The 26,940-nt window shown below is 39.5% G+C and overlaps 1 protein-coding gene across 3 annotated transcripts; it reads left to right on the forward strand.

Annotated features, from left to right (window-relative positions):
* The first annotated feature begins 5,127 nt into the window (after positions 1-5,127).
* On the forward strand, positions 5,128-23,724 carry tfap2b (transcription factor AP-2 beta). 3 transcript variants are annotated; one of them, XM_041805493.1, is made up of 7 exons: positions 5,128-5,175; positions 7,646-8,107; positions 9,571-9,626; positions 10,581-10,811; positions 11,156-11,274; positions 12,535-12,676; positions 22,896-23,724. In XM_041805493.1, exons 1-7 carry the CDS (start codon positions 5,128-5,130, stop codon positions 23,185-23,187), a joined length of 1,350 nt encoding a protein of 449 aa, XP_041661427.1. In that variant the 3' UTR covers positions 23,188-23,724. The 3 variants fall into 3 exon arrangements, with proteins under 3 accessions (XP_041661427.1, XP_041661428.1, XP_041661426.1); XM_041805494.1 differs by lacking the exon at positions 5,128-5,175 and adding an exon at positions 7,336-7,444; XM_041805492.1 differs by lacking the exon at positions 5,128-5,175 and adding an exon at positions 7,336-7,444 and having other exon boundaries at positions 9,571-9,625; positions 10,592-10,811.
* Positions 23,725-26,940: the final 3,216 nt, after the last annotated feature.

Below are 26,940 nucleotides of genomic sequence, written 5' to 3' on the forward strand. Positions count from 1 at the left end.
CAACTGAGCAACCACAGGGGAATATAGACCAACTAGCACCACCATCAACACATATAACTGCAATTATTTAAAGGAACATTTCAATTAAATATTATTTGTGACATGCAAAGTTCAAAATTTGATGAAGTCCCTAAACCCAGTTATGCTCTTAGTAATGGCCTTCATGAGTAAACTATGCAGGTCGATGAGCAGCAAAAGCCAGCGCTTAGCCAGGGTTGTCAAGTTAGAACCCCCCTTCTCTAGTGATTCAGTTAGTCCCACAGCACCTCCAGAGGGCTGAACAGTGGCCTCCAGCATACCAGAGCCACCCCCTCCATGCTAGCCCTCACCACCCACTATGCCAGCATGGAGACAATCTTTATCTTACCTACTCTACAACATCGCCATCACTGCCAAAACTGCACCACCAACTTCAACAGGTAATGCCAGTGCTGACACTACCTCCCCAAGGCCATGGCGCATAGTTACCTCTACAAAAAGTCATCTTTTTTAGGTGCCAATACTACACATCATCATAGATGAAATAGAGAGACGGAGAAATGTGTGAAGCAAGAGGAGTATGGAAGCAGAGGCAAGGTATGGGCTAACACATCTGCTAGGTTAAGCTCAGGCTCTACCTCCCCATACTCCCTTATTTTCATGAAGATAGAGAAGAAGCAATAACAGCTGGAATTATTCACCCTTATCTCGATCCACTGACTGGTTTGGGCTGCACATCTGGTATGTACCTCACTGTCTTTCACACACTGTAATAAAACTGCTAACCTTGCTTTCATTGCTCTATGTTCCACTTCTGCTGAACAAACTCTAGCTTTCTTTTCTAGTTTGTCATCCTAGATTAGCCAGGATTTGGAAGTACAAATCAGGTCGTACTAAACCACCCCACAGATAGCTCCATTATTGTGAGGCTCCAACTAAGGACTGATGGTCAGGGCCGCCCACAAGAGGGGAAAAGGGGGAAGACTTTTTGGGACCCAGCAGAGGGAGGGGGCCTATGGAGTTCATCCTGATCTAGTCAATAACCAAATTTTATTGTACAGCCTAAATACGGACCATTGCTTATTAAAGAAAAATAAAACAAACAAACATTTTATTCATTGTTGTCTGTCTAAAAATAAGCTGTGTCAGCGTTTATTTATTTCTATAATGGGTGAAGCAGTTGTTGGTCCATTGATGTCAGAGTGCCAGGCCATGACTTGCCCAAAAGTTGGGAATGCCAAAAAAGAACGTACAAGGAAACTGTTGACCAAGGCCTTTTGACTCCAATAATAAGTGGTTTTCAAAGTTGTTAACCACAAACCCCAAAAGCTGATTGGAGACAGGCAAAAACATTAAAAGTTAGCAAGTAGGCTAATGCTAACACTATTGACCTGCATACAGGGAGGTTAAGTCAGGGAGGCCCCATTTACTGCTCTTTCAGGGGCCCAGCTGTTTCTATGAGTGGGCTTGCTGATGGTAACACTACTGTGTTGCTAGCTTAGCAGACCAGCACAGCATGTAAACAATGAAGTCATGTGATGTGGAGTTAAATATGATGGAACAGCATACAAAGTGTAAGCTTAGTATGCAGTATATACAATATGTTTGAGTACATAGTAGTGGCATGTAGGGCTGGGAAATTAACTACAAATTAGATTCAATTGCAATATGGCCTGCTGCAATTTAAAAATCGCAGAAATTGCAATATTTCTTTAACTTAAAATGTGTCAAAATACCAGTTTAAGAAATATTTTTTGCTGAGATTTTATGCACATTATGCAAACATTCAAGTGTCATTTTTTATAATGTTTACAAAAATCCCCTTTTTTGTGTTTTATGTATGTTTTTCTTAATCAAAATGAGTGACATAAAAGTGATAATGTCCTTAAAGAAAGCAAATGACATCATATTTGCAAGATGAGCAAAAATAGCTCGCTCATTTAAAATAAAACTGATGAAGCCGAGTGTTACTTCACAAAAGTCATACCTCAGCTGGTAGTCAGTTTCACCTCCTCCACCCCAGCTACCTCCTTTATAGCTTAAAGATTGTTGCATCTGCTTATTCAGATTCATTCTACTATGGATTTATTGCTTCTGAAATAATTTCATAGTTTTCAGTACACATGGTCTTATTTATGGAATTATTTATTGCATGCATTTGTTGAAAAATACGTAAGATTGACCTAAAAATAATTGCATATTAAATTGCAATATTTGGGGAAAAAATCGTCAATTTTTTAGCTATATTTGAGAGGTTTTTGAAATTCAGGCGTTTCTATGACCAGTTTTTTTATTACGCTATTTAGATTTTTCACATTTCTAAGGGTAATGGCTAGTGCTTGGTAAAAAGAAAAAAAGAAAAAAAGAAACACTCTGGTTAAAGCTCATGTGAGGTTTCCCTTGGGTAGTGTTGATTTTGGCGCCCCCTGTGGTTAGAGTTGCAACTCGTATTGCTTTGCTGATGTCCTATTAACTTATTGAGCTGTTTTGTAACATCATGAATTATTCTACTTTCATTTGATATTTATCGAAGAATATTTTTTTAAATGCTACATGCGGTAACCGCCTCATTTGGCACCTACCCTTTGCAAAGATTTTATTTAGACATCAGAAATAAATCAATAAAAGGACTAGTCTGTGCTGATGGTCTGGTGTGCTTTCGTTACTCTTAAAGAGGCAAAAGTGTTAATTTCAGTGTGTTTCATAAACTGCTAAAAACTCCTCACAGGAGCTTTAATTTTACAATGTTATATTATGGGAGATTTTTTTTTCCATTGGAAGTGCACCTATGAGGGCAACTCTTACCTACAAGAGGCATAAAGGGAGCACTTTAACTGCATTTATCAAAACATGTGAACCGGGGGAAGCGTGACATTAAATGCAGAGGTGGAATCTGGACGCTTAAGGGACAGGGGCAAAAATAAGGAAAGGGGGACCTGCTGTATGCAGTATATCACTATCACAGAAAAAACTGTCATACTATACATTTAAGGTGAAAGCCTAGAGGGCACCTTATCATGTTACATCCACTATAGGGGCATTCTAGAGGGTCCTGTATGGTGTTTAGTCTACTGGAAAGGCAGAGGGCCCTTGATGGTATTTCACTCACTTGAAGGGCATCCTTGAGAGCACATTTGGTCTATTTCTGAGAGCATATTATAACTAACTCCCCACTGGCAGAGCTCCCTGGCATTTTATTTGGCTTTGCCCACTGGAAGGGCATCCTTTGATCCAGCCTTTCTCAACAGGGGTGCTTTGGCACCCTGGGGTGCTTCGTGGTACCATAAGGGGTGCCTATAAACAGCTTTGAATTCAACTAAAACCTACCATGAATATGAAGATCATTAGCTTTCCCAGTATAAATAATCAAAACATGACCTTTCTCTGAAATCCCATCATTATCAGGGTTAGTGTATGAATGGTCTTACATCATTGTACAACACACAATAATCATGCATTTGCAGTTTCAGAGGGGAAAAATGCACCAAAGTGAAACATTTTGACTGGGGTGACTTGTGATTTTAGTTCATTTTTAACTGCAAAAAGGTCGAGAAACGCTGCTTTGATGGACATTAATCAGTCATGTTTCGGCCTCTATGGGCACCCTGAAGGGCATTTCATCACGCTTGGTCTTCTAAGAAGGCACTTTATCATGTTTTGTCCACTGGGAGGCCACCCTGGAGGGCACTCTATAACTTATTACCCACTGTTAGGGCACTCTGGATGGCATTTCATCATGTTTTGTCTACATTGAGGGCACTTTATCATGTCTTGTCTGGCAGAGCACCCTCAAAGGTGCTTTATCATATCTTTCCCACTGAAAGAGCACGTTGATGGCACTTCATCATGTTTGTCCCCTGGAAGGGCAACCTGGAGGGTGTTTCATCACGTCTTGTCTTATATGAGGGCACTCTTCAGGGCTCTGTATCATGTCTTGTCCTCCGGAACGGTGCCCTGGACAGGATTTTATCATGTTTTGTCTTATGTGAGGGCACTCCCGAGGGCACTTCATCGTGGAAGAGCACACTTTGATGGCACTTGATCAAGTCTTTCTCTTTCCCCTGGAGCGCTCCTAGATAGCACTTTATAACTTATAGTGCACTGTTAGGACACTGTGGAGGGCTCTTCATCATGTTTTGTCCACTGGAGAGGCACCTTAAAGGGCAGTTCTTCTTTTGTCCATCTGAAGGACATCCTAGAGGCCATTTCATCTAGTTTTGTTGGCACTTTTGCTGCCTTTTCTTCTTTTTAACATTAAGGCAACCAGAGGCCATCAACCCTTGCTCGTCCTCTGAGTGTGACACTATCTGACACTAGAAAACATCCCCTCTAAAACATACAGTTGTAGAATATGAAAGCCCTAAGAAGACATGTGTCCATAAATTGTAGTTTCCTCAGTTTCCCTGTTACAATACGTTTTTTACTTATCTTTTTTTATCTCATTATCCCAGGATAAGAACACTGGTTTTACTGTGACAGCAGATTCATTTTACAAGATCTTGAGCAAATGACTAGAATTAAATTGTTATCACAGGAAAACTAGCGTAGATAAATAATTAGAGATCAGGGGAAATAAAAGGAACTCACTTGTTACATAAAACTTATTAAAATAAGATGTATGGATGAATGTCCATTGTGGTCTCTTTAATATAATGCTGGAAATTATTTTTTTATATTTTGGATAACAAATCTAAGCAGAAATTTACTAATTTATTTGTTCTTGTAAGTTCAATTTAATGTTTAGGCCTAATTAATTCATATTAGTTCTTGTAGGCGTTGAAAGAAAAATTGCCCCATGTTTGGAATAAGTGCCGTCCAAAGTTGACCATCTGTGTGAGCAACACTTGAAAGGCTTTCGCTAACTGGCTTGTGCTTTTATTTTGGAAACCGCAGAAATGCACGATAAATAAAACATGTTTTATTTTTGCTTTGTTTTCATTTGCTTGTTGTTCCTCCTGCTTACATATACATGGAAGCTGTAGTGAAGTCTTTGCAGGAGTTCCCCATTCACAAAGCCTGCCTGCTTGACTCTACAGAGGGCGGAGAGAGAGAGAGAGAGAGAGGAGGGAGAGAGAGAGAGAGAGAGGGAGATGAGACATCTCTTCCTCACTTGGCTGCATTCGGTTTACCGACACTGGAGACGCGACCATGCTGTGGAAACTAGTTGAGAATGTCAAGTATGAAGATATTTATGAGGTAACGTTCTCGTCCATCTGTGTGTCTGTTAAAGAGGAGGGCAGAGTACATGTTTTTTATCTATCTGTAGTCTAATCTAAGGTAAAATGCATTGTTAGTCATTGTTATAATACATTAGGTGTTTGTGCAGGAGGCTTCTGGGCCTGTTAATTTGTGATAATGTTTATATTAATTCAAGAAAATATTAAAGCCTTATTTTTTTCCTTAGAGTGAAAGGTTGCTCATTTGTGCTCCAGTGTTTTATATTTTGTGTTTACTTTAAAGGTGCAGGTTGATTTACTTTTTTAATGTTGGGAAAATTGAAATAAAATATTGTAAACTGGATATATATTTTTCTGCATTTGTAACATATTCAAATAGGCTTTGGAAACATGCTTTTTTATGAGCAAATTTATGTTCAAAGTCAAAGCTATTTAAATAATTCCATCTCTTATAATGGAAAAAGATAAGATACAATACTGATGAATAACAGCATGTGTTTTAAAAATATATATACTGACAATTTAATATTTTCAATCATACAGTAAAATAAAATAAGAGAGAACCGCTGGGTCAGAGGATGAAGATGCATGTCAGAGTATGTAAATCATTTGGCTTTCATCCCAGAACAATAATTTTTAAAAACGGGCTAAGACGAAGGGGAGAAATACCGCCGCGCGCGGGGGCGAAGTCCTGCTCGCGCTGAATGGGCTCCAGCACAAAGCATACTGAAGGGGGTAAAATAAAGGGCAGCTCGCGAGGCCCCTCGGCTCAGCCCGGTGGGAAACCCCTTGTCTCGTGCCGCACATGGCTTTTCTCCCACGGCGCGAGGGGAGGGGAGGCTGTGTGATGTTGTTAAACAAGTCAAGCAAGAGGGCAAAGAGGGTAACAATATAAAGTTTAATCGCTTCTTTTGACTCGTGACACCCGTTCACACGAGCCCCCCGCGTGCGCCCTGGACAGTGTCTCGAGCGTGTAGCTGGGCTAATAAAAGGCAGCTGCAGCACAACGGGCACCTTTTATTTTAAAAGGGGTGCGCTTTTGGCTAGCGGAGGCTGGTGTAAAATGTCCGAAAATGTATAGAAAGGTGAGCTTTTGTTCAGATTTATGTTGAACCTTTTTCTTTCTGAAGTGGCGCGAGACTGGTTCTATCTGCTTTGAAGTAGGGCTGGGCAATATATCGAGTTTTTTAAGGCATTAGCCTACCAGTAGCTACGCTTTAAGAGAGATATAGAGCAAGACAATGTTTTCTTAATTGTTAAAATAATTTATCTTGACATTGATTTTAAATAAAAAGAGATACCAGGCCTAATGCCCAGAAAAAAAGGAAAATGCTGAAAATATTGTTTAGAGCAAGAAAAGCTAACAGTGTGAAGCTACTGACCACAGGATAATCCAGTCCAATTGTTAAGGCTAAATGTTAAATAATAATCTTGTTGCTATTAAAGAGCCTTTTCATTATTTTTACAAACAGGAAGTTGATATTTATGCTATTTCATGTGTTATTATTGTTCAGCTGGTTGTTGATAATGTGTAGTTAGACTTTAAATGTGCTATTTTACAGAAAAATACCATGTACAGCCATTCAAATGAAAAATATTGCAATATGCTTTTGTTCCATATTCCCCAGCCCCCTGTGAGCATAACTTTAACCCTGGTTTTGTAGCTAAAAAGTGCCATTTTTGAGCCAAACTCCTGTTGGTATTGTTGCCCACAAACTTGACTTATATTGGTTTTTATGACGTCAAAGCCTTCTCGCGCCAAAGCGTCTCCAAAGGCAACAAAATGTAGGCTTCCTGTGTCAGATTCAGCTCATAAAAAGACCCCAAAGTGTGTATTTTCGTGATGGGGGGAATTCCTCACGGGTCTCGTCACCCTGTTTCGAGAGAGAGACTCTCTTTTCTATCTCCTGCTGCTCGCGCCTCGTTTCGGCTCTCCACGGAATTTAAACGTCACTCACGGTTGCGCGAGAGGCTTCACGCTCCGTGTGTCGCCCAGTCCCCCTGCCTCGCGCACATTAATATTCCTGTAAGTCTCAGTCATGAATAACAATTACACCGAGTACCGGGGGTAGAGGCGGGAGCTCGGTGCTCACAGTCAGAGAGGAGGCAGCTCCGGGCGGAGGAAGGTCCTGTATGGAGCTTTAGACCTGAAGATACTGCTTTTAACCTGGAATGAGTTTGGTTATCCCGGGCTAAGACGCTCTTTACTAGCCTGCTGTTTTAACCTTAGCCTGCTCGTGACAGCTGCAGACGGTTTACACATGTTAGTTCACTCCTACTCCACTGCGGTGAGTTTTCCTCCACATACCATCGGTGTTAGGAAGTTTGAGCCATTTTAAATCAGGCTGCTATTTTTCCTCCAGGCTTCATTCAGAGCCAGTTTGGCTACATCACCAGGGGCTAAATCCTCTTAATTCAGGCCTACATTTATTTAAAATGCCTCTTGTGTGCGACATTATTTAAATTTCGTTCTTTTCCTCCTCCTCAAGGACCGGCATGACGGTGTCTCGAGCCACAGCTCGCGCCTGTCCCAGCTGGGCTCAGTGTCGCACGCGGGACCCTACTCCAGCGCGCCGCCGCTGTCTCACGCGCCCACCTCGGACTTCCAGCCTCCGTACTTCCCGCCGCCGTACCAGCCGCTCGCGCACTACCAGAGCCAGGACCCGTACTCCCACGTGAGCGACCCGTACTCCCTCAACTCCCTACACCAGAGCCAGCAGGGCGCGTGGGGGGCTCGGCAGCGGCAGGATGTGACCGGAGATCGAATGGAGAGCTCCGGTCTGCTGGCTCAGCCCCGGGCGTCGCTGCCGCAGCTGTCCGGGCTGGACCCACGGCGGGACTACGGAGGCGTGAGGCGGCCTGATGTGCTGCTGCACTCCGCTCACCCGGGACTGGAGCCCGGGATGGGGGACGGACTACTGCACGGGCTGCACGGGATGGAGGATGTACAGGTGAGCCAAAGATGGCACGAGTGCAAGGGATGACGTTAATGATTAATAAATTAATCACAGATATTTTCAAAATAAAAGTTTTTCCTTTCTTTCTTTTTAGACATTTTGATATAGTATTTTCATTTTTTTCCTAATTTTTTCTTTTCTTTTCTTTTCTTTTTTTTTTTATTAATTTTTGGACTTTTATTTTTTGTTAGTTTTGTTGATTGTTTGGTTGCTTTATTTTTTTTTTATCATTTTATTTTTTATTTGTTTTTTGATTGGTTGGCTGCTTTTTTAACTATTACTTGCATTTTAAGAATATTGGATTTCTAAATTCTAAAAATAAAAGTTGGATCAAAAAAGAGAATACTCATGTGTACTTTTTGGCGTAAACTTTGATAATGATATCAGAAACATACCTTTAAAGTTGCCTGAAACACTTAACTACAGTGAACATGCCTAATACTTTAGGCATGGATTATTTTTGTTGCTTTTCCTCCATGTAATACATTTCATTAATCAAATGAAATATAAACATAAATCTGAATTTTATTCATAAAAAAATCAGGATTGGTAATTGTTGACAGTCGTCTTCATTGTCTCCTTCAGAGTAAAGGTCAGTGAACTCAGAGCAGATCCCTCAGGGCTGGACTCTCACTGCAGCTGTAGCCCAAAGCTAAACACAATCCTGTCTGCAGACCTGAATCCTCTCCTTTTTTATGACAAGATGCTGATATGTGAGAAAATACAGGGCATACATGAGCTTTCAATTCAAATCACTTCAAGGCCAAAAACATTATAAAACATTTAAAGGAGAAAGTTCAGGATGTTTCATTGATTTATATCTGGAAAAATGTTCTCTTGTGTTTTAATCCTAACCTATTCTGCATCCCATTTTATCCCTGCTCTTACTTTTGTTGTCTTTAAATTCATTGAATTTTAAAGCTGTTATTTGTCTTTGTGTAGATTTTCGTGTGCATCAGTTTTTGCCAAGGTGCAAAATATACAAGCAGTCTAGCAAAGACTTGATATTCATGTGTGTAGGATTTCATCTCCTCCTCATTCGCCCCTCAGGGCTGCACCATCACGAATTGTTTGCCATTTAACCTCCACAATAGATTCTCCTTCCTGGCTCTCCGTATATTTGTGTCATGCATTTATTAACCCCACATAAATTTGTTTCAACAAATTCTTTGTTTTCCTGTTTTGCACGGAGCGTGCAGCAATTATGGCGACATGAGGTCTGTTTAAGAGGGAATTTATCTTGCAGGATGATGAATGAGATTGATGAATGAGGCTCAGTGTTAGGAATAAAAGCATTAGTCATTATGAGCCACATTTGTTTGCTCTGTGGAAATAAACAACTTATTTGATGACTTTCAAAATAAATCCTGAGTGAAGTCTTTTTGTTAGAATTTTCAGAATGGATCTTTCTGGAAGCTGAAAATGAATATTTAATAATAATTATTTTGTTTTAGCAGACACTTGAAGACACCAATGGAACGAACATCCTGGACCAGTCAGTCATAAAGAAAGGTAGGAACGTACTCATTTACACACCTTTTAATGGCAGTTTTTGTTCTGGGCGTCTTTTTAAATATAAATATTAATTTAACTTTGGGATAAATAATGTCTCGATATTGTCAAAATATCAAATTTAACTCGTTAGGTATTTTATACGTCAATCCTATTCGAAACCCTTCATATTTTGTTGTTTAAATGGTTACTTCCTTTGATGATAAACGATTTAATTTTGAAATAAATGCTACAGAATTTGGTTATTTCCGGTAATCAGAACCACAGCGTCACTTTTAAAAGTAAATCTAACATGTAAGGTGGACCAGGAGTGTCATATCCCCACGTTTCCGGCAGTCAAATGTGTATTTTGGCGGTAAGGACGCTAAGTTGAAAGGTGGGTTAACGATCCCGGGGTATTGACTGGCAGGCAGTTTGTCGCTGACAGGGCTGCTGCTCTGATGATGTGCGCTGATTTAGTTACGGGATGTTGAGTGACTGAGCTCCCCGCGGGGCATTTAAGCCGCTGATGTAATAAATGGCACCGCTCACGGAGATCTCGTGAGCTCGTTTAGAGCTAATCTGCGGTATTATCCCCCGTGGAGCCATCAAAAACCCCCTCACACTGGCCCCTACGCATGCATGCTTCTTCCCTTTTTTAACGCCATTAGCGCGAGCATTAACACGCGGGATGAAGGAGCATCCAGTGCTGGCTGGTGTGAGTTAAACCGGCCGTGGAGAAAAGACAGGGAGGTGGTTAATGCGATTTAAGAGCGCGAGCCAATCAACAATCGATAATATTGTAATGAGAATGTCGCGCGACATTAAATAACAGCAAATGCCCAGCGCGTGGGGGCTTCATTAAGGCCAGGGCCGCCCTCTGAGCGCGCGAGGTCTCACTATTCACTGATATAGTTTCACAGAAGAGGAAAAAGACGCCAAATTAAGATTAAAAACATCGTGTAATACATATTCTGCCTCTTACAGTGCCCATGCCACCCAAGAACATGGGCTCCCTGATGCTCGGGAAGGACGGCCTGATCGGTGGAGTCACCGTGAACATTAACGAGGTGTTCTGCTCGGTACCTGGCCGCCTGTCCCTGCTCAGCTCCACCTCCAAGTACAAAGTGACCGTAGGGGAGGTGCAGAGGAGACTGTCCCCGCCCGAGTGCCTCAACGCCTCCCTGTTGGGGGGCGTGTTGAGAAGGTACGACTGCAGCCTCAGAGCATGAATGTTGACGCGCAGGATGAACTGTGAAAAAAGCTAGTGGCTCGTTTAATATTCAGGGGTGGATGTTAATTAAAGCCTGAGCTGCAAAGTCTCAGTATCTGTGCCATTTACAGCCCAGAGTCTACTTAACATTAAACAAACCTCTGGAGACAAAGTGGAGCATAAGATGAGGACTTGTGTTGAATAAAGTTTCCAAACTTTGCTGCAGTGAATATTGGTCATTTATTAGGCTGAACTGAAGCTATGTGATAGTGGGGGTTATAATGTTACTGAGTCAAAAATATCCGCACCATATTCATTTGATCTCTTTGTTTTTACAGAGCAAAGTCTAAAAACGGAGGAAAATGTCTGCGAGAAAAGCTGGAGAAAATTGGGCTGAATTTACCTGCTGGAAGACGCAAGGCTGCCAACGTCACGTTACTCACGTCATTAGTAGAAGGTGACTGAGTCCATCCTTAGCCTACACGCCGATAAAAACGGCAGATTTAGACTTTTAAAACAAAATTTCTGCAAAGGACTTGAGAAATTAAAAGATGGGTTTATCTTTTTTTACAAAGCGACTTAAAGTCTAGCATGTTACACCACCTAAATCTGGTTTAAAGGCCTTTACTCCTCAGATATTAAAAAAGAATTGGCTTGTTTTCATTAAAGAGCTTCAAAATATAATGCCAGGACAATATTTAGGGTATATCTAGTATTGTTAACTGAAGGAAAGAAAGAGACATTGTCTAAATTTAACAATTATCTAGTAGATAAATGCTCTTGAGGCCTAGAAACACCTTTAAGGGACTAAAAGTTAGCTTTTTATGCTTGTCAAAGATCGATTTATTGCCTAAAATATTCATATTGGCTATATTTGGCAGGCCATTGAGGACACAGGAAGCCCGGTGTGTATTTCAAAGAAAATGTAATCTTTTTATTTTAAAATAAAGTTCCAATGGCCAATATTTAGTGATTCTTTGATTTTCCTATCAGAAAAGGGCAATTACGTCACCTTTTCGTAGTTTTTGGTGTTATTCGGCGCGACATAGTGCTCTGCCAACAAAAGGCGAAATGAAATAGATCCACTTCTCAAACGAAAAGATGCCCTTTATGTTTTTTTCTTCACTGTTAGGAGGTTATTTTTTTTAAACACCTTTAGCTTAGATAAAACTAAGTCTGCATTCTTAAACCAACATGCCCAGTATTTTCATTAACTTCTGATACTCTATGATTTCTTCTGTATTTTGTCGTTTAATAGTAGCTCAACGGTTTTTATGACGTCAGGGACTAGCTTGTGATTGATAAATATGGCGGAAAATTAGCCCGTTAGCTAACTTTGGTGGAGCAGTGTTGCTGTTAAAACTAAAACGTTGATTGGTGTATATGTTAGTTTGGCAGATAAAATCAAAAGAAGAAGAAACAGATAGATTTTGAACGTTTTTACAACACCCAAGAAGAGGACAGCGGAGGGATGTCAATGCATAGACATGAAAATAAGGGCCTTATTCAAAGCCTCACGCTGACAGAAGACGTTGATTAATGTTTCTCAAAGAAACCAGGGTGAATTTTAAACAACCGGGAGGTCAAATAATTTCTATATTTGATTAAAATTCGTCTACATGTCCGATATTGAGTCACTTCAACGCTCTCTAAAAAGGATTCTTCACTTGTAATATATTCAAATCCTCTTGACACCACCTCTCCACCTCCCCCTCAGGTGAAGCGGTCCACTTGGCCCGGGATTTCGGTTACATCTGCGAGACGGAGTTCCCCACCAAAGCCGTGAGCGAGTACCTGAACCGGCAGCACGCGGACCCCAACGAGCTGCACACGCGGAAAAACATGCTGCTGGCGACAAAGTGAGTGTGATGGAGCGTTTGATTAGATTCTGTTCCTCCATAGTCTTTATAGAGTCTGTCACATAGAGGCGATATAATACATGTCTGCTGTGTAGTATAGCCTATATACTGGCAATACGATTATAGCACAACAGAAGAGCTGTTGAATATGAGGAATTAGAGTATTTAAACACATTTAGACAGAGCAGGGCAACATGGAAATAAGGAATGTAACAGCTATGATGTATCATAGCAAGTAAAAGGAATTGTTATGATGGGAAAATAAGTAGAAACATCACAAAATAAAAGTCTGAAGATATCCCAATACACAGGACGTCCTATGATGTTTCTAAAACTCCATCAGGAACAGATTTATGCATTTCAAAATCCCTATTTGACTAGTTTTATAGACCAGGTTTGGAGCAATGGGCATTGCAGTGAGAGTGAGAATGGGTGACTACTCGAGGCCTACATAGAGGAAGGAGCTCTGAAATAAATATGCAGGGTTTGTTTGGATTTGTGTCTCTCCAAGGCATAATTCTCATGATAAATCAAACCAGACATGATAAATTAATACAGTTCCTCACACATGAAACAAACAAAAATATCTAAAAAAAAACTTATTAGATCCTTAAGAGGGATTCAAATTAGGAATGCACGATTTTATCAACATGAGATCAGCATCAGCAGATGTAAAAATGTATGGCTGATATTTAGAAACAATATTATGGCTATAAAAATCTGCCTATACCAGCTGTAGATAAATTAGTGGGGTTTAGACTGACAGGCCTTTGTCTGCTTAAGTCATTTTTTTTAATTCAGTATTGCTCCTTACACTGGAAACTGTGTTTTAAGGACTGAAATTTGTTAAATTATTCATCCTCAAACTTTAAATGGTGTGTTTACAGACTGAAGTTTTAAGTCTGAACTACATGTAAATATCGGTATTGATATCGGTGTCGGCTAAAATTTATTTTGAAATATCTGCATATCAGATTTCAGCCAAAATCTAATATTGCACAGCCTTAATTCAAATACCAAAAAGTTGCAAAATATATGGTTAAAGTCATAATTACTGTTTGGTTTAAACTGCAACAAAGGTTTTAAGGGTGTAACACAACATTATAGGTATTTTAGGTAGTCACAATACCACAATGTTAAACTTTAACACAACTAACAAACAATATATTTTGATTGCATGGCAAAAATAGAAGTCTAATGCACCCAGTATTGAGTAATTTCTTGTTTTGTAAGTTAACAAAATGCAGGCAAATGCCTTCAAGCTATCTGCATTGCTCAGATACATTTTTAGTGTTTCAGTGCTTTGTCTTTTGAAGGACCTTAACGTCCCTTACACACCTTTCTTAAGAGTTAGATTTTTTATAAGCGCTGGTAACTTTTAATGCTAGCTTAAATTAATATCCTTTTAAAATGTGTGGGGCTGAAAATGATTAAGGAATGGATATCTGATGACCTTATTCTAAGGTTTTTAAGGGGTCACTTGTGTAATATATCACAATATCACAGGGTTGACTGAGGCTGTCGTGGAGGGGCCCAGAAAGCTTGGGGACACCTTTTTCTGCCAGTGAAATAAGAGGGAAAAAAAACAAAGAAACTAAAACAACTGTACAACACAAAAGTGATTTCCAAATACATATGATATTATCCTATTATAGCGTGTTTAAACCCCCCAAAAGTATCACACTCCTGACTCTACACATCCTAAATTTGCCATGCTTTATCGTCCAGGTTTGGAGCTTTTAGCTGCTGATCATTTGAATATCAAAACTGTGAAACACATGACTTGAAAAGGGCAATCTTTTAACTAAAGTGTATGATGAGAGGAATTACAATGAAATTAAACCCTGCCCAATTTTCCTCGGGCCTTTGTGGCCCCTCTCAGGGCCTCCCCCTGAGGGTGCAAACCTCCCATATCCTCCTCTCTATATTACAGCCAGCCCTCTTAGTGCATACAGAGAACATGCATTGACATTTATAAAAGGTAGTGAGATTTTCTTAATGAAACACATCAAACTCAATATGAAACTGACCTGTAATGAAAGAGCTAGTTGAAAAATGTTCATAATGAAGAAAGAGGCAGTCAAATTCATTTAAATACTTGTAAAAACAAACTTAAAGTGCAGAGTATTTTTTATGTCTGTTGAATCAAAGGAGCAGACGTTCATTGTCATCTTCTGGCTGTGATTAGATTTAAACTTCAGCAAAAGATTTGCAATGAAATCTCATCACTTTGTATGCAACTGCACAACTTTGCATCTTTACAAGCACTTCATTGCACAGGATAACCTTTAGCTGGTGTGTAAATGAACCGTATGTGCCTTATACAGCTCTCAGACATTATAAAACATGAGCTTTGAGGTGGCCAATGTATGTTTGACCTCTGCTTCAGGTCTTAAAAGCGATCCGTTTTACATTTGACTCCTCATAAAGTTGGTTTCATTAATCCATTTTTATGGCCGTTAAACTGTGGAATCGAATCTAGGATAGTGTGATTAGCTTTAGCAGCCGAGAAATGTAGATTTCTTTAAGGAAACCGGGCGAGCAGAGGAGGTGTGGGTTTTCAAATGCAGATTGAATAAAAGAATTACTTTAGATTTTTGCCTATTTTTTAACTTGAGAGAAATAAGCATCCCAACAGTTATTGAGTAGGTCTAATTCATGTCCTTTTCATCTTCTGAGAGATGATTTTCTTCTTAAAAAAGGTTTGAACTGAATCAAATATAAACTAATACCTTTAGCAAATGAGAAAAGTAAATGTTTTAAAGGAAAATATGGAAGCTGTGCAATGGCAATGGGATTAAAATATGGATTAAATATCAGAATAACATTAGATATTTGACCTATATTCCTATAACTTAAAGAAGTACCCTGTCAATTTTAGAGTAGTCATTTTCTATGTCAATTTATTCTCCTAAATTAAGATTTTATTTAGACAAAAGTGTTGGATGTTAACCCAGAAACATCTGATCAACTATGCTGACCAAAACATGTAGAATTGTTTAAGGAAACTGGGGTAGTAGAGGTGATTGAGCTCAACATGTCAAACAAGTTTGAGGATGAATCAAAAATTGTAATCAAAATCCCTCTAAAATTATAGATAGTTTCATGTTTCATGACCATTTCCCCTCTGGAAATGATTACATAGGGAAAAAGGGACTAAGAAAAAAACCCCAAAGATCTTAAACAGCTTAAGCAACCAAGATATGTAGATATCTACAGGAAATACCTGGGTTTCAAGAGGTAGATTAAATGCCAGAGTAACTTTAGATTTAGACTATAATCACCTTAAACTCAACAAGCATTCTGCCTATTTAACTGGATTTTTTCATCCATTTATGTCTTTGAATGATCAGATTTTAGGATGAAAGCATGTAAAATCAAACCAGAATCGTCAGATTAGTTTTAGCAGCCAAGAGATTTCGCTTTTTTGAAGGAAACAAGGGCAGCAGAGGTGATGTGGGTGTAAAAATGTGGTTGTAATGTGAGGACAAGATTTGATTTTAGCCTGTTTTAACTGAATAAGTATTTCACTAATTACCTATAGTTTAATATGTTCTTTTTGCATTCTGAATGATGTTTTCTGTAAAAATAAAAAAAAGACAGAATGAGGACCTTTTATTGCCATTGCAGTTGCACAAGTAATGAAAACTGAAATCAGACTTCTGCCTTTGTTGGCAAAAAGATTATATATATATATATATATATATATATTATATATATATATAGTAGATACATAGAATAAACATTGAAAAACATAAAACACTATGTTACACATTCCCACACACTCTATATATTGCACATCGTCCACTGATACTGCAAACAAACCTTACATGACAATACGATGTGCAGTAAAATCACATTGCATCTTATTGTGTTCATGTATACTGCAGCTTTGGCTCCAGCATGATTGAATGAATGATTCTTTAATTTGCTTTATCACCAAAAAATAGGCCTAAAGAGTGGATTTAATATCAGCTTGATTTCTGCAGTATTTGAAGTTTTAGAAGGAAGCATTGTGCACATCTGAGTTTGGCCTTATTTATGTGCTTTATACCCCTGAATGATGTGTTTTTGAAAAACAGTAGTAGATTATGATGTGGTTTTAATAATGTCAAATTAACTTGAGGATGAAAGGAGAATTTTTTTTGCCTATCTTTGAACAGAAAGGCATTATTCTCATTTTGGATTGTCATTTGCATGTCAGTTTCTTCTACTTAATGATGATTTTATACACACACAAAAGGTTGAAAATGAATAAAAATTTCTCAAATTAGCTTGGACATTTAGATTTCTCCAAGAAAAACAAGGAAGCAGTGGTGATCTGGATTAAAATGTGTATTGACTATCATTAATATTATTAATATGTAGCTTTCATCTAGTTTTAACCTAAACCAAAACAAGCATTCTACAAATTTATTAACATTTGTTTTATGAACCTATTTATTTTTTTAAATGAGGATTTTACAAGCAAAAAGGTTGGAAATTGGACCACGAAATTATCTTACAATCTTCAGAAACTAAGAAAAGTATACAAACACTGCACAAAAAATTAAGCTTAGCTTGTGTATCTATCATGATTTTACAGAAATATCCCACTACCCTTAAAATACACCAAATTCATTGCATAGGTTCTGAAAAAAAAAAAACATCTTGATGAAAGACATAAGCAAAAGTAAGGCCTAAATATGTAATCAGTAAATAAATCTACCAATGAAGAAGTAAAATGTATTTAATGATGTCTAATGAAATAGGATCTCTCTTTGCAGTCCTTTTTTATCTGACGCCAGTGTCCTGCTGAGCTGTTGTAGATTTAAAAATGAGGCAAAAACACCAGCAATACTTAAGATTTTTGCCTATTTTTACCTCATCTTGAAGAAAAAAACTCCTTATTTATGAGTGGTTCCATTCTGTGTCCATTTTTCCCCTGACTGTGGTTTTCTGGGCGAAAAAGGTTGCATGAAGAGCTGCAACACCATCCATCCCTTCAGGAAGCTTGTATTTTTAGCTTGCATAAATAGTGCTTTCTGCTGGCCTGCACTGCATAAACCATCTGCCTATCTGTGTGTGTCTATGTGTGTGTGTGCATCCTGATGTAGTCAGTATGTATGGTGTGTTCGGTGGTGGATGTTTGATGCTCAGATTCAAACCTGTTCCAATACTGTGTGTCGGTGCTGCCTGTTAGAAATTCATTATTTAGCAGTGAAGTGTTTCAAGTCGTCAGAAAACAACAGCGAGGGCCGCCAGTATAGCCCGGGGACGCGGCTTCTCCTCTCTACTCCCCTAACCCCAGCTGGGCTCGGCCCGCACAGCCTGTCACTCATTTGCTGCAGCTCTGCCCTTAGGCCGCTGACGGGGTGTGTGTGAGTGTGTGTGGGGTGTGCAAATCTAAGAGAGAGGGAGAGGAGGAGAGAGGGAGAGCGGGGTCTCTTGAATATAAAATATGGGCCTAAAACCAGGAGATGATTTACTGAAATTTAACAAGGACAGCGAGGTGAAGAAGAGATTTTCTATTCTCAGTGCATTTTCTACTTTAAATCTGCTGTGAAATATGAAGATCATTTGTAATTATTTACATTTTTAACAGTTTAATATCCATCTCTAATAAGGAGGCCGAAAACTGTACAGTTCCTATGTTACTTTTACTTAATGTTTGAGGCATAAAGGACTGGTTAAAACATTACTGTTGGCAAAAACAAAGATGCTAGGTTATGGTTAAGGTAGATAAAAAATAGGAGTGTCGTGTGCTCTTGGAAAACAGGAAAATGTTACACACTTAAAAGGGGCAAAGCAGGTACATAAAGCATAAAAATTGTGAATATGAGGAAGTAAATTCTAAAAGGCCTTATTATGATGGCTAACTCATTTAAAAAGCCAACATATTTTGACCTAAGAGGTCTTCATCAGGGCTCACAAACATCTCCACACCTTAATTGTTAATTTGTCCTTGTTTAAGACTCTCATTTGGCTTCTCTTTCTCTGGTTTGTGTGACTGTGTGCTATTGGCTGTTATTGATATACGGGTGTGGCCACTCCACAAATATTTGCTTGTAAGCCCTAATGAAGCCCTGCACAGTCAAACATGTTTTCTTTTTAAGTGGTTTCGCCATTATAAAAAAAAAAAAAACAAACAAAAACAAAAACATTTGAGTATTTCATTATTCATTCTGACCTTTTCATGTGAGGAGTTCCTTTTTCCTTCCTTTAATAATACTAATATTAAAATACCTTAGATATGTACAGCGCCTTTCAAGATGGACTCAAAGATGCTTTACACACAAAGACAAATATCATCCAAGTCTATAAGCCGAGTTGAAGTGGTGACTTTTTTATGTCCAAGGATGTAGAATTGCAGATATCACCAGGGACAGGATTCTAGAGAATGGGGGCTGCCATATTTGAAGGCTCTGCCCTATAAAGACCTCAGGTTGTTGCGGGGGGTGAAGAGTAGACCAGCGTCTGAGAACTAGAACTTCTGGGACAGAGTCTAGGGGCAGAAGAGGTCTGATAGGCATGGGGAGCAGTGCCATTCAGAGTAGGGATGCATCATTTTACATTTTTGCTGCTATCTAGTACCCTCATATACAAATTCATTTCAACCATTACCAAAATCAGTACTAATATTTAAAAGTAGTTCATGTGGTACAGACGATATATAGGCAACTATTTACAGCCAATATAGGCCGCTATTTACTGCTGATATAGGTCAATGTTTAAAGCCAATACAGGCCGATATTTAGGCAAATATAGGCTGATGTTGACAGCTAATATAGATCAATATTTACAGTTACTATAGGGCAATATTTACAGCCAAAATAGGGCAGTATTTTCTGCCTGTATAGGCCTATATTTACAACCAATATAGGCTGATATTTACAGATTACATAGGCCAAAAATAACAGATGATAGAAGTCAATATTTACAGCCAAAATGGGCCAACATTTAAAGCTCATATAGGCCAATAATGACAGCCGATATAGGCCAACATTTAGAGACGATATAGATATTAACAGCTGATATAGGCTGATATACACAGCTGACGTAGGCTGATATTTACAGCCTATACAGGCAGATATTTTCAGCCGATAAAGGCAGTTGTAGGCTGATAGTTACAGCTGACATAGGCTGATATTTACAGCCTATGCAGGCCAATATTTACAGCCGATGTAGGCCAATATTTAGAGCAGATATAGGCCAATAATGAATGCTGATTTTATTCCAATATTTACAGCTTATATATGCCAGTATTTACAGCAGATATATCTGTTGTGAACATTGGCAGAAATGTTCTCATACGCCGATACTGAAAATCAAATTTCAGTCAAGTATCTGTTGATACCAATACCTCACTGATGATATTGTGCATACCTAATGTAGAGTTTTATCAGCGAGGTGGAGGATTTTTATGTGATCTGTGACTGAAGGTGGATGAGGGTGTGGTTGATGTGCTGCCAGAGCCTTGTGCAGGTGAGAACCCTCCAAGCTGAGTCCTGCACATTCTGGAGCCTGTTCAGGGCCTAGCCAGGTACCAAGACAGGACTTCATTGCAATTTAAGTATGGCGTTTGGCTCATTGTTGAGGATGTTTTATGTAATAAGATAGCTGAGGTGAAGTGTTTTAACTCTGTGATAAAGGGAATTTGTGAATCTAACTTGCAGCTCTATTTAAGATTTTCATTGTTTAGGGTCTGATATTCAGAGAGAAATGGGCAATTTATCAAAAGCATTAAAAAAAAGCATTTAAGCGTTTGAGAAAATAGGCATTTAAAATCAAATAAAAGGCTTCACTTAAGGAGGAACCTCAACCTAAAAAGAAGGGCTTTTAAATCTTCTTTACAGATATCATTATATTCCAGGCTACACTGATAACAGCCATTTTGAAGTTGGGTAAGGTAAACTGAAGCTAATGATTGCATCAACTTCATGCAACTTTTCCCTTTCTGTTCCCAAATGTTTGACACAAGGAAAACAACAAGGCTTGAAATAGGGACAAAAACATTCCACTTTTATTGCAGACAGTCTTTAGAATACACCAAAAAATTCTTCAACGACTTAAATGGAAAATTTTAAGAGCTTTTTTGATTTTGAATGGTGTATTTCAAATAGTGAATAAATGTGTTTCCCTCAATATTTCCTTTGGAGTACCACTGAAATTAAGTATAAGAAGACAGGGTTAAACATCTCATCCTGTACCAGAGATGCCTGTCAATTATCTAAAAACCTGACACAATTTTCACAGCACTGAAGGGCAAAGTATTTGCTCTAGTTTCCCCTCACATTGAACAGGTGTGGGATGTTTTACAGTCTCTTTAGATGCTGTAAGATCATTGGCAAGAGTTACATCAGTCTGGGCCTCTGTTGCTGCTATATTCTTATTCCCACTTCAACAAGAACACTGGTCTGGGTTGCTCTTCTGTGTGCTTTGTATAACCTAAACAGCTACAAGAAGGGCCTTATATGAGCAGCACCATGCCACAGAAAGTACTGTGCAAAGTTAGCCAAGTGTGATTGGTGGGCATTTAGTTTTAGGTGGAGGCCAATGGTAGCCAACATAACGAAGCAAAGTTTGCATGATTACAGTCGTTACTGTTTACCATCTCACATAAAATTGCTAAACCAAGACACATGCAAAATGTAGTTGAAATTAAGTGTTATTAATAGGCTTTATTTAGCCATGCCCTGTCAGATTATGTCTTAACTGTGAACTTGGCTTTACAATCATGTGGTCATTAAGGCTCACTTAATGACCACATGTCCCCTCTTGCCCATTGAAATAAAGTTAAGTAGGGAAATCTTCCTCCTAAAAAAGGAACGGATCTTCAAGCTCTTGACATGTCATCACTAGTCAGTAATAGCATTTATGTAAACAGACCCGGACATTTTTACTACCAGCACTTTTTTAATGCTAGTCAAAAGGACCATAATGCATAGAAACAACATGAGATTGTTATGTAAGATTGATGACATCATTTTCATTTCTTATTCCTGAAGAAACTACCAACATATGAACATTTCTTGGGTCGCCATCTTTCTGATGATTCGCATGGTATGCTTGGAGCTTTCCCATGGCATCTGGTTTGGAGTGTGCCTCTGGAAAATCCCTCTTTGTAGGGCCACGTATCCCCCAAGCTAACAAGAATCAGGACACTCTAGATGTGCATGCCCCAAGTGCAGGTTTAGGGCTAAGTGGAAGGGGTAAGAGGTGTATTGAGATTTAGCCTTACTTTACACACAAGGGCCATAAAAGCTGGGATAGGCAAAGGCTGATTTGCCATATAAGTAGCTAGTTGGAGCATCCATTTCAAGGAGACAGACTAAACACATCTACCAAAGTAAACCTGTAAACAGCCTGTAAACTTGTGTGGTTCTTTGGTCAGGTTGTGTTAAATTTAAATGCAGTTGCAGAATATTTGGCCCTTGACATTGTTTTCTATCACAGTTATTCATAAAGTTGTTGAAGGCTGATTTTGATTGGCTTTTAAAAGTATTCAACAGGATATATACTGCATATGGTTGTAATTGTTGCTGGGATTTTGGGCCATTTACTCTCCCTTTAGGGATAGGGACTGGCATAGATTGACTGCAGATAACATTTTAGATGCTTTGAAATTAAAGAAATGCGTATTTGTTTCATTAACAGGTAAAAATCAAACAGCTTAACACTGCTTTTAAAGCATTTTGGTATCTTGTGGTAAAAATTTAAATTCAACCCTTTCACTTAAAACATGCAGACAGATTACATGTGCTGGGCATTCACGGTGTCACACAAGTTTACCCATTTTACACTTTTCTCAGACTTCTTTGGGATGTTACTGTGTGATTAAGAAGCAACAGCAGCCTAGAAAACAGACATCTGCTTGATCCAAAGTATTAAATTAAAGGCAACTGGTTGCATCAAATTTTAGTTAATGGTTTAACAATTACTTTTTCATTGCTCTAAGTATTTTGGTTTGCAAATATCTTTTAGTATGCATTTAAATTTTCCCTGCTCTTTGTAGTAATAGACTATTTAGTGTTGGTTCATTAGAATCAACCCCAGAAGTGTATTTCTACATTTGCCCTTGTAACATGAAATTAAAGAGATTGAGGGGTTGAATGCTTACTATCGATGCACCAAAATGTAGCTGAAAATTCCTCCATCAGCAGTTTTAAAGCTGTTTGAGAAAACCCTGAGACAAGGCAGACTTCCCTCCTGACATCTCATTGTGTTTCCTCCCCTGCAGACAGCTGTGTAAGGAGTTCACAGACCTGCTGGCCCAGGACCGGACTCCCCTGGGCAACTCCCGGCCGAGCCCCATCCTGGAGCCTGGCATCCAGAGCTGCCTGTCCCACTTCTCCTTCATCACGCACGGCTTCGGCTCACCCGCCATCTGCGCCGCGCTCACCACCCTCCAGAACTACCTCACCGAGGCTCTCAAAGGACTCGACAAGATGTTTCTCAACAACCCGACCAACAACAGGCACGGCGACGGCGGCAACAAGACCGGTGACAAAGAGGAGAAGCAGAGGAAATGAGGCAGGGGGGATGAAGAGGCGTTACAGCGTTACTTCTAGCTTTACACCACTGCCACTGACCTGCCACACACAGGGTGGAGGAGGAGGAAGACACCCGTGGGCCAGTGTCAGAGAGCACAGAGGGATTTTTCATCTGTGTTACGTTCTTTTCATTCCCCAGAGGACATGGTGGTTACTGTGTTACATCCATTTCGCTCCCCCTGCCTGCATCCTGTGAGACTGAGACTCTGTGAGCAGCCGACAAATGACTTTGTGTATGTGTGTGCCTGAGTGAGTGTGCGCTTGTGCTTGTGCCCACTATAAACTGTGTAAAAAGATGGACAGCACCATAAAAAGTGAAGCCAAAGTATCTCGAGTGATCCCTGGCTGCAGTATGGGTCATAATGTCTGCCTCCTCCATGTAAGCAGATGGAACATGGTCCAAAAATTTACAACCCAAATAGATGAGGACAGTTAATGGGGATACACTGAATATCTGGGTTGATACTCAGTATTTGGCTAATTATCTGTGTTATATTTTATTTTAATTGACATTTATAAAATAAGTAATTGCAAAGGCACTATTTTGGCTCCGCTGCAAGGTCTGGCATGCCCTCCAGATCTTTTTTTTCCTCTCAACAGCTGAATAAAGCTGAAGCCTAAGGATCACAGATACATATCAGTTCTAAATATCGGTTATAGGTCTCATGAACTGATAATAATTGGTATCAGCCCTGAAAAATCAGTCTGTTGACCCCTAGATTTACCGTGTTGACTTATATTTGTTCATTTTTCTGGGATGTTTTCTTTTAGTTAGTAAGTTGATGCTATGAAAGAGGATGCAACCTCATGATTGACAGCTCTTTTGGCAAATTTGTCTCCTGCAGCCCTAGGCACTGAGGTGGAAGTGGAACTGTGAGAAGAGATACACATAGCACAAATACGGTCATTCATTAAACAACACAAGAGGCCATTCTACCATACACTGTGCTGGCCAGAGGGGGTCTTTGCTGGTTTGCAGATATGTGAAATGCATATTTAAGGAGTGGGAGGGGTTGGACTTCAGAGTCACAGCTCTATGAAGCAATCTCTTCAGCACAAAGTCAATAATCATGGCTTCAGACCAACAAAAAGGCCATTCTAGAGTAGACTGTGCTGGCTGTTGGGGGGTCTGCATCCTGAAGGGTCATTTCCAGATTGTTTACCAGTAAAATTTTGTATTTTGGGTAGCAATAGGGGCAGACCTTGGAGCTCCACCAGCTGATCTCTCTGTGCACTACAATTTCAAGAAGTGGTTCTGCTATAGACTTTGCTGGATCCCAAGGGATGCTTCTTTGTTTATTGGTCAGTTAAAAGTGTGTTGTAGGCAGAGGTAGCTGCAGGACATCAGTACAGTGCATTATCCAGCTTTGCTCTTTTATGAAAACTGGCTTTAAATGATGCCCCCAGTCATTCATAGTTCATAAGTGCTCATGTCGGATCAACGTTAGAAGCTGTTCTGCTGTCGTCTTTGCCAGCCCAAGAGATCTTTGTGGGGGTTTTGTCAGTTAAATATTGTGATGTGAGAGGGACTGCAATACTTCAGCTCCACAAGCTGACCACTGCTCTGACGGCTCCAGTCAGTCACAATCCTAAGCCATGAATGTCTGCATCACAGCAGTGCAATATTCCTGCTGTAGATTCAGCCAGCCTCATGGTTTTTAGAATGGTAATGCCACGGCTCTACCAGCCAGTCTTAACCATGCAGACTCTGACTCTAAAAGACTTCACCTTTCAGAGTCCATAACTGAATTTCTGCTCCAGATCACCACAAAATGCAGTTTTGCTGTAGACTTTCTGGCCTCTTTTTTGTCAGTTAGTTGGTAAGTCATTACTGTGGCGCCAGAGCATCCAGCTCATCCCTACTGTGAAGACTCTACCAAAATGACATCAGTCATGATCCTTAACCCTGAATATCTACTTCAAACCAACACAAGAAGCGGTTCTAGTGTGGACTTTGCCAGGCTGAGAGATCTCATCCTGATTGTTGGCGAGTCAAAAGTGTGTCTTTGGTGGAGGTAGCTGCAGGACATCAAAACATTAGCTTGTCCTGCTGAGCTGTACAATGTGAACTGCCAAATGGTGTCACCAGTTATTAACAGTCTTTAACCTTGCTTCAGACCAACACAAGAAGCTGTTCTGCTGTAGATCTTGCTGGTGCAAGGGATCTTTTCTGAGTTTGTTTGTCAGTTTGATGTGTGTTTTTTGTAAGCAGTGGGATTGGAGCTGCTATATTTTGGCCTCACCGGTCAGTTCTTACTGTGCATTCTCTGGCTCCAAATGACGCTAGCAGGCATTCATTGTCTTTAATGATGAATGTTTGCTGAAGACCAACACAAGAGTCTGTTCTGTCGTAGGCTTTTCCAGCCTCTGAGGGATCAGTGTTAGTCCGTCTATTGGTTAAATGTTTGCTTTCGATTGAGGCAGATGCAGGATGACAGTACCATGGTTCCACCAGCTGATCACTTCTGTGCACTCTTGCTCTTACTTACATCACCAGACTTTCATGGTGCATAAATGTGAATGTCTACTAAAGACTGAAACACAAAGCTGAAGACTTTTGACAGCTTGTGGATACGGTAAATGTGTGTTTTAGTTCGCAAAAGGGGCAGAATGATAAAACTGTACAAGTCTAACACCCACTGGCTCCAAATACAAGATGTCTGCACCCATTTGTGGATAATTTGGCTTCACTTTTGCACAGCTATGAGCTGGAGGGGTATCGTCCATCTTTATATATAGTTGATGGTCCTCACAAAGAGAGGAAATGTGTGGTTAAGATTGGGTGATGAGTTCTGTGTCTGTCAAACAGGTTTGTCTGGTTCCTTAAAGAGTACGAGGTGGGAGGGTCTTAATTTATGTGTGTAAATATTTATTTATATTAATTTAAATGAATGGTTGTGTAAATAGGTGCACCAGCTACTTTGGAGGAGTAGGCCTATTTATCTGTAATTCGACCGGCGGGGTGGGGGGCAGGACTCATCCAGTGTTTTTCTGTTCTTATAGAGCTGTTGTCATGGTGATGATGATGATGATGATGGGTAGACATGCTTCTAATTGTCCAGTGATTTCATTTCTATCACATTGATAATAAAACATGTGTTTTATTATGCGAGGAGTGCAGCCTGAGCCTTTTCTCCTGCAGGGCAAGAGTGCCACGATCAGGGTCAGAGGTCGGAGTCACTTTCAGTGCAATCAATTCAAAATGAAGATGTGGGATTCATTAGCTGGGGGTGTTCAATTTACTCATTTCATTGAAGAATAAGGAAAGCCTGGGAGTAAAATCCTGAAAATTGGGAAGAAACTGCAACTTTTAAAATCAGACAGAGCAACAATCCTGCAAATTATGTGATTTTTTTTATGTCATGGCTCAGATTTGAAGGCTCAATATCTTTGACAATTATGGTGTTGAAGACCAATGAGTCACTGACTTAGGAATGAGTGAAAAAGAACATTGTGGAAATACATTAAATGCAAGTTTTCTTTCCCCTTTGACTCATATGCTTATAGTTATTATCAGCATTAGAGAAAACTGATTATGCGACAACTTAAACTAATACTGAAAAATCTGTATTTGTTTAGTCACAGTTATTTTAGGTTGCATCAATCCCATTTTACTTGCACATGTATGTTGGATTAACAACTTTTAAAGTTAAATTACACCATCCTATACTTAAAAATTCAGTGTAAACCTAAACAAGATTACATGTTTAAGTACCTTTCGTATATCTAAAT

Source organism: Cheilinus undulatus, linkage group 14 (assembly GCF_018320785.1).
Source record: "Cheilinus undulatus linkage group 14, ASM1832078v1, whole genome shotgun sequence".
In the NCBI taxonomy this organism is placed as follows: Eukaryota; Metazoa; Chordata; class Actinopteri; order Labriformes; family Labridae; genus Cheilinus; species Cheilinus undulatus.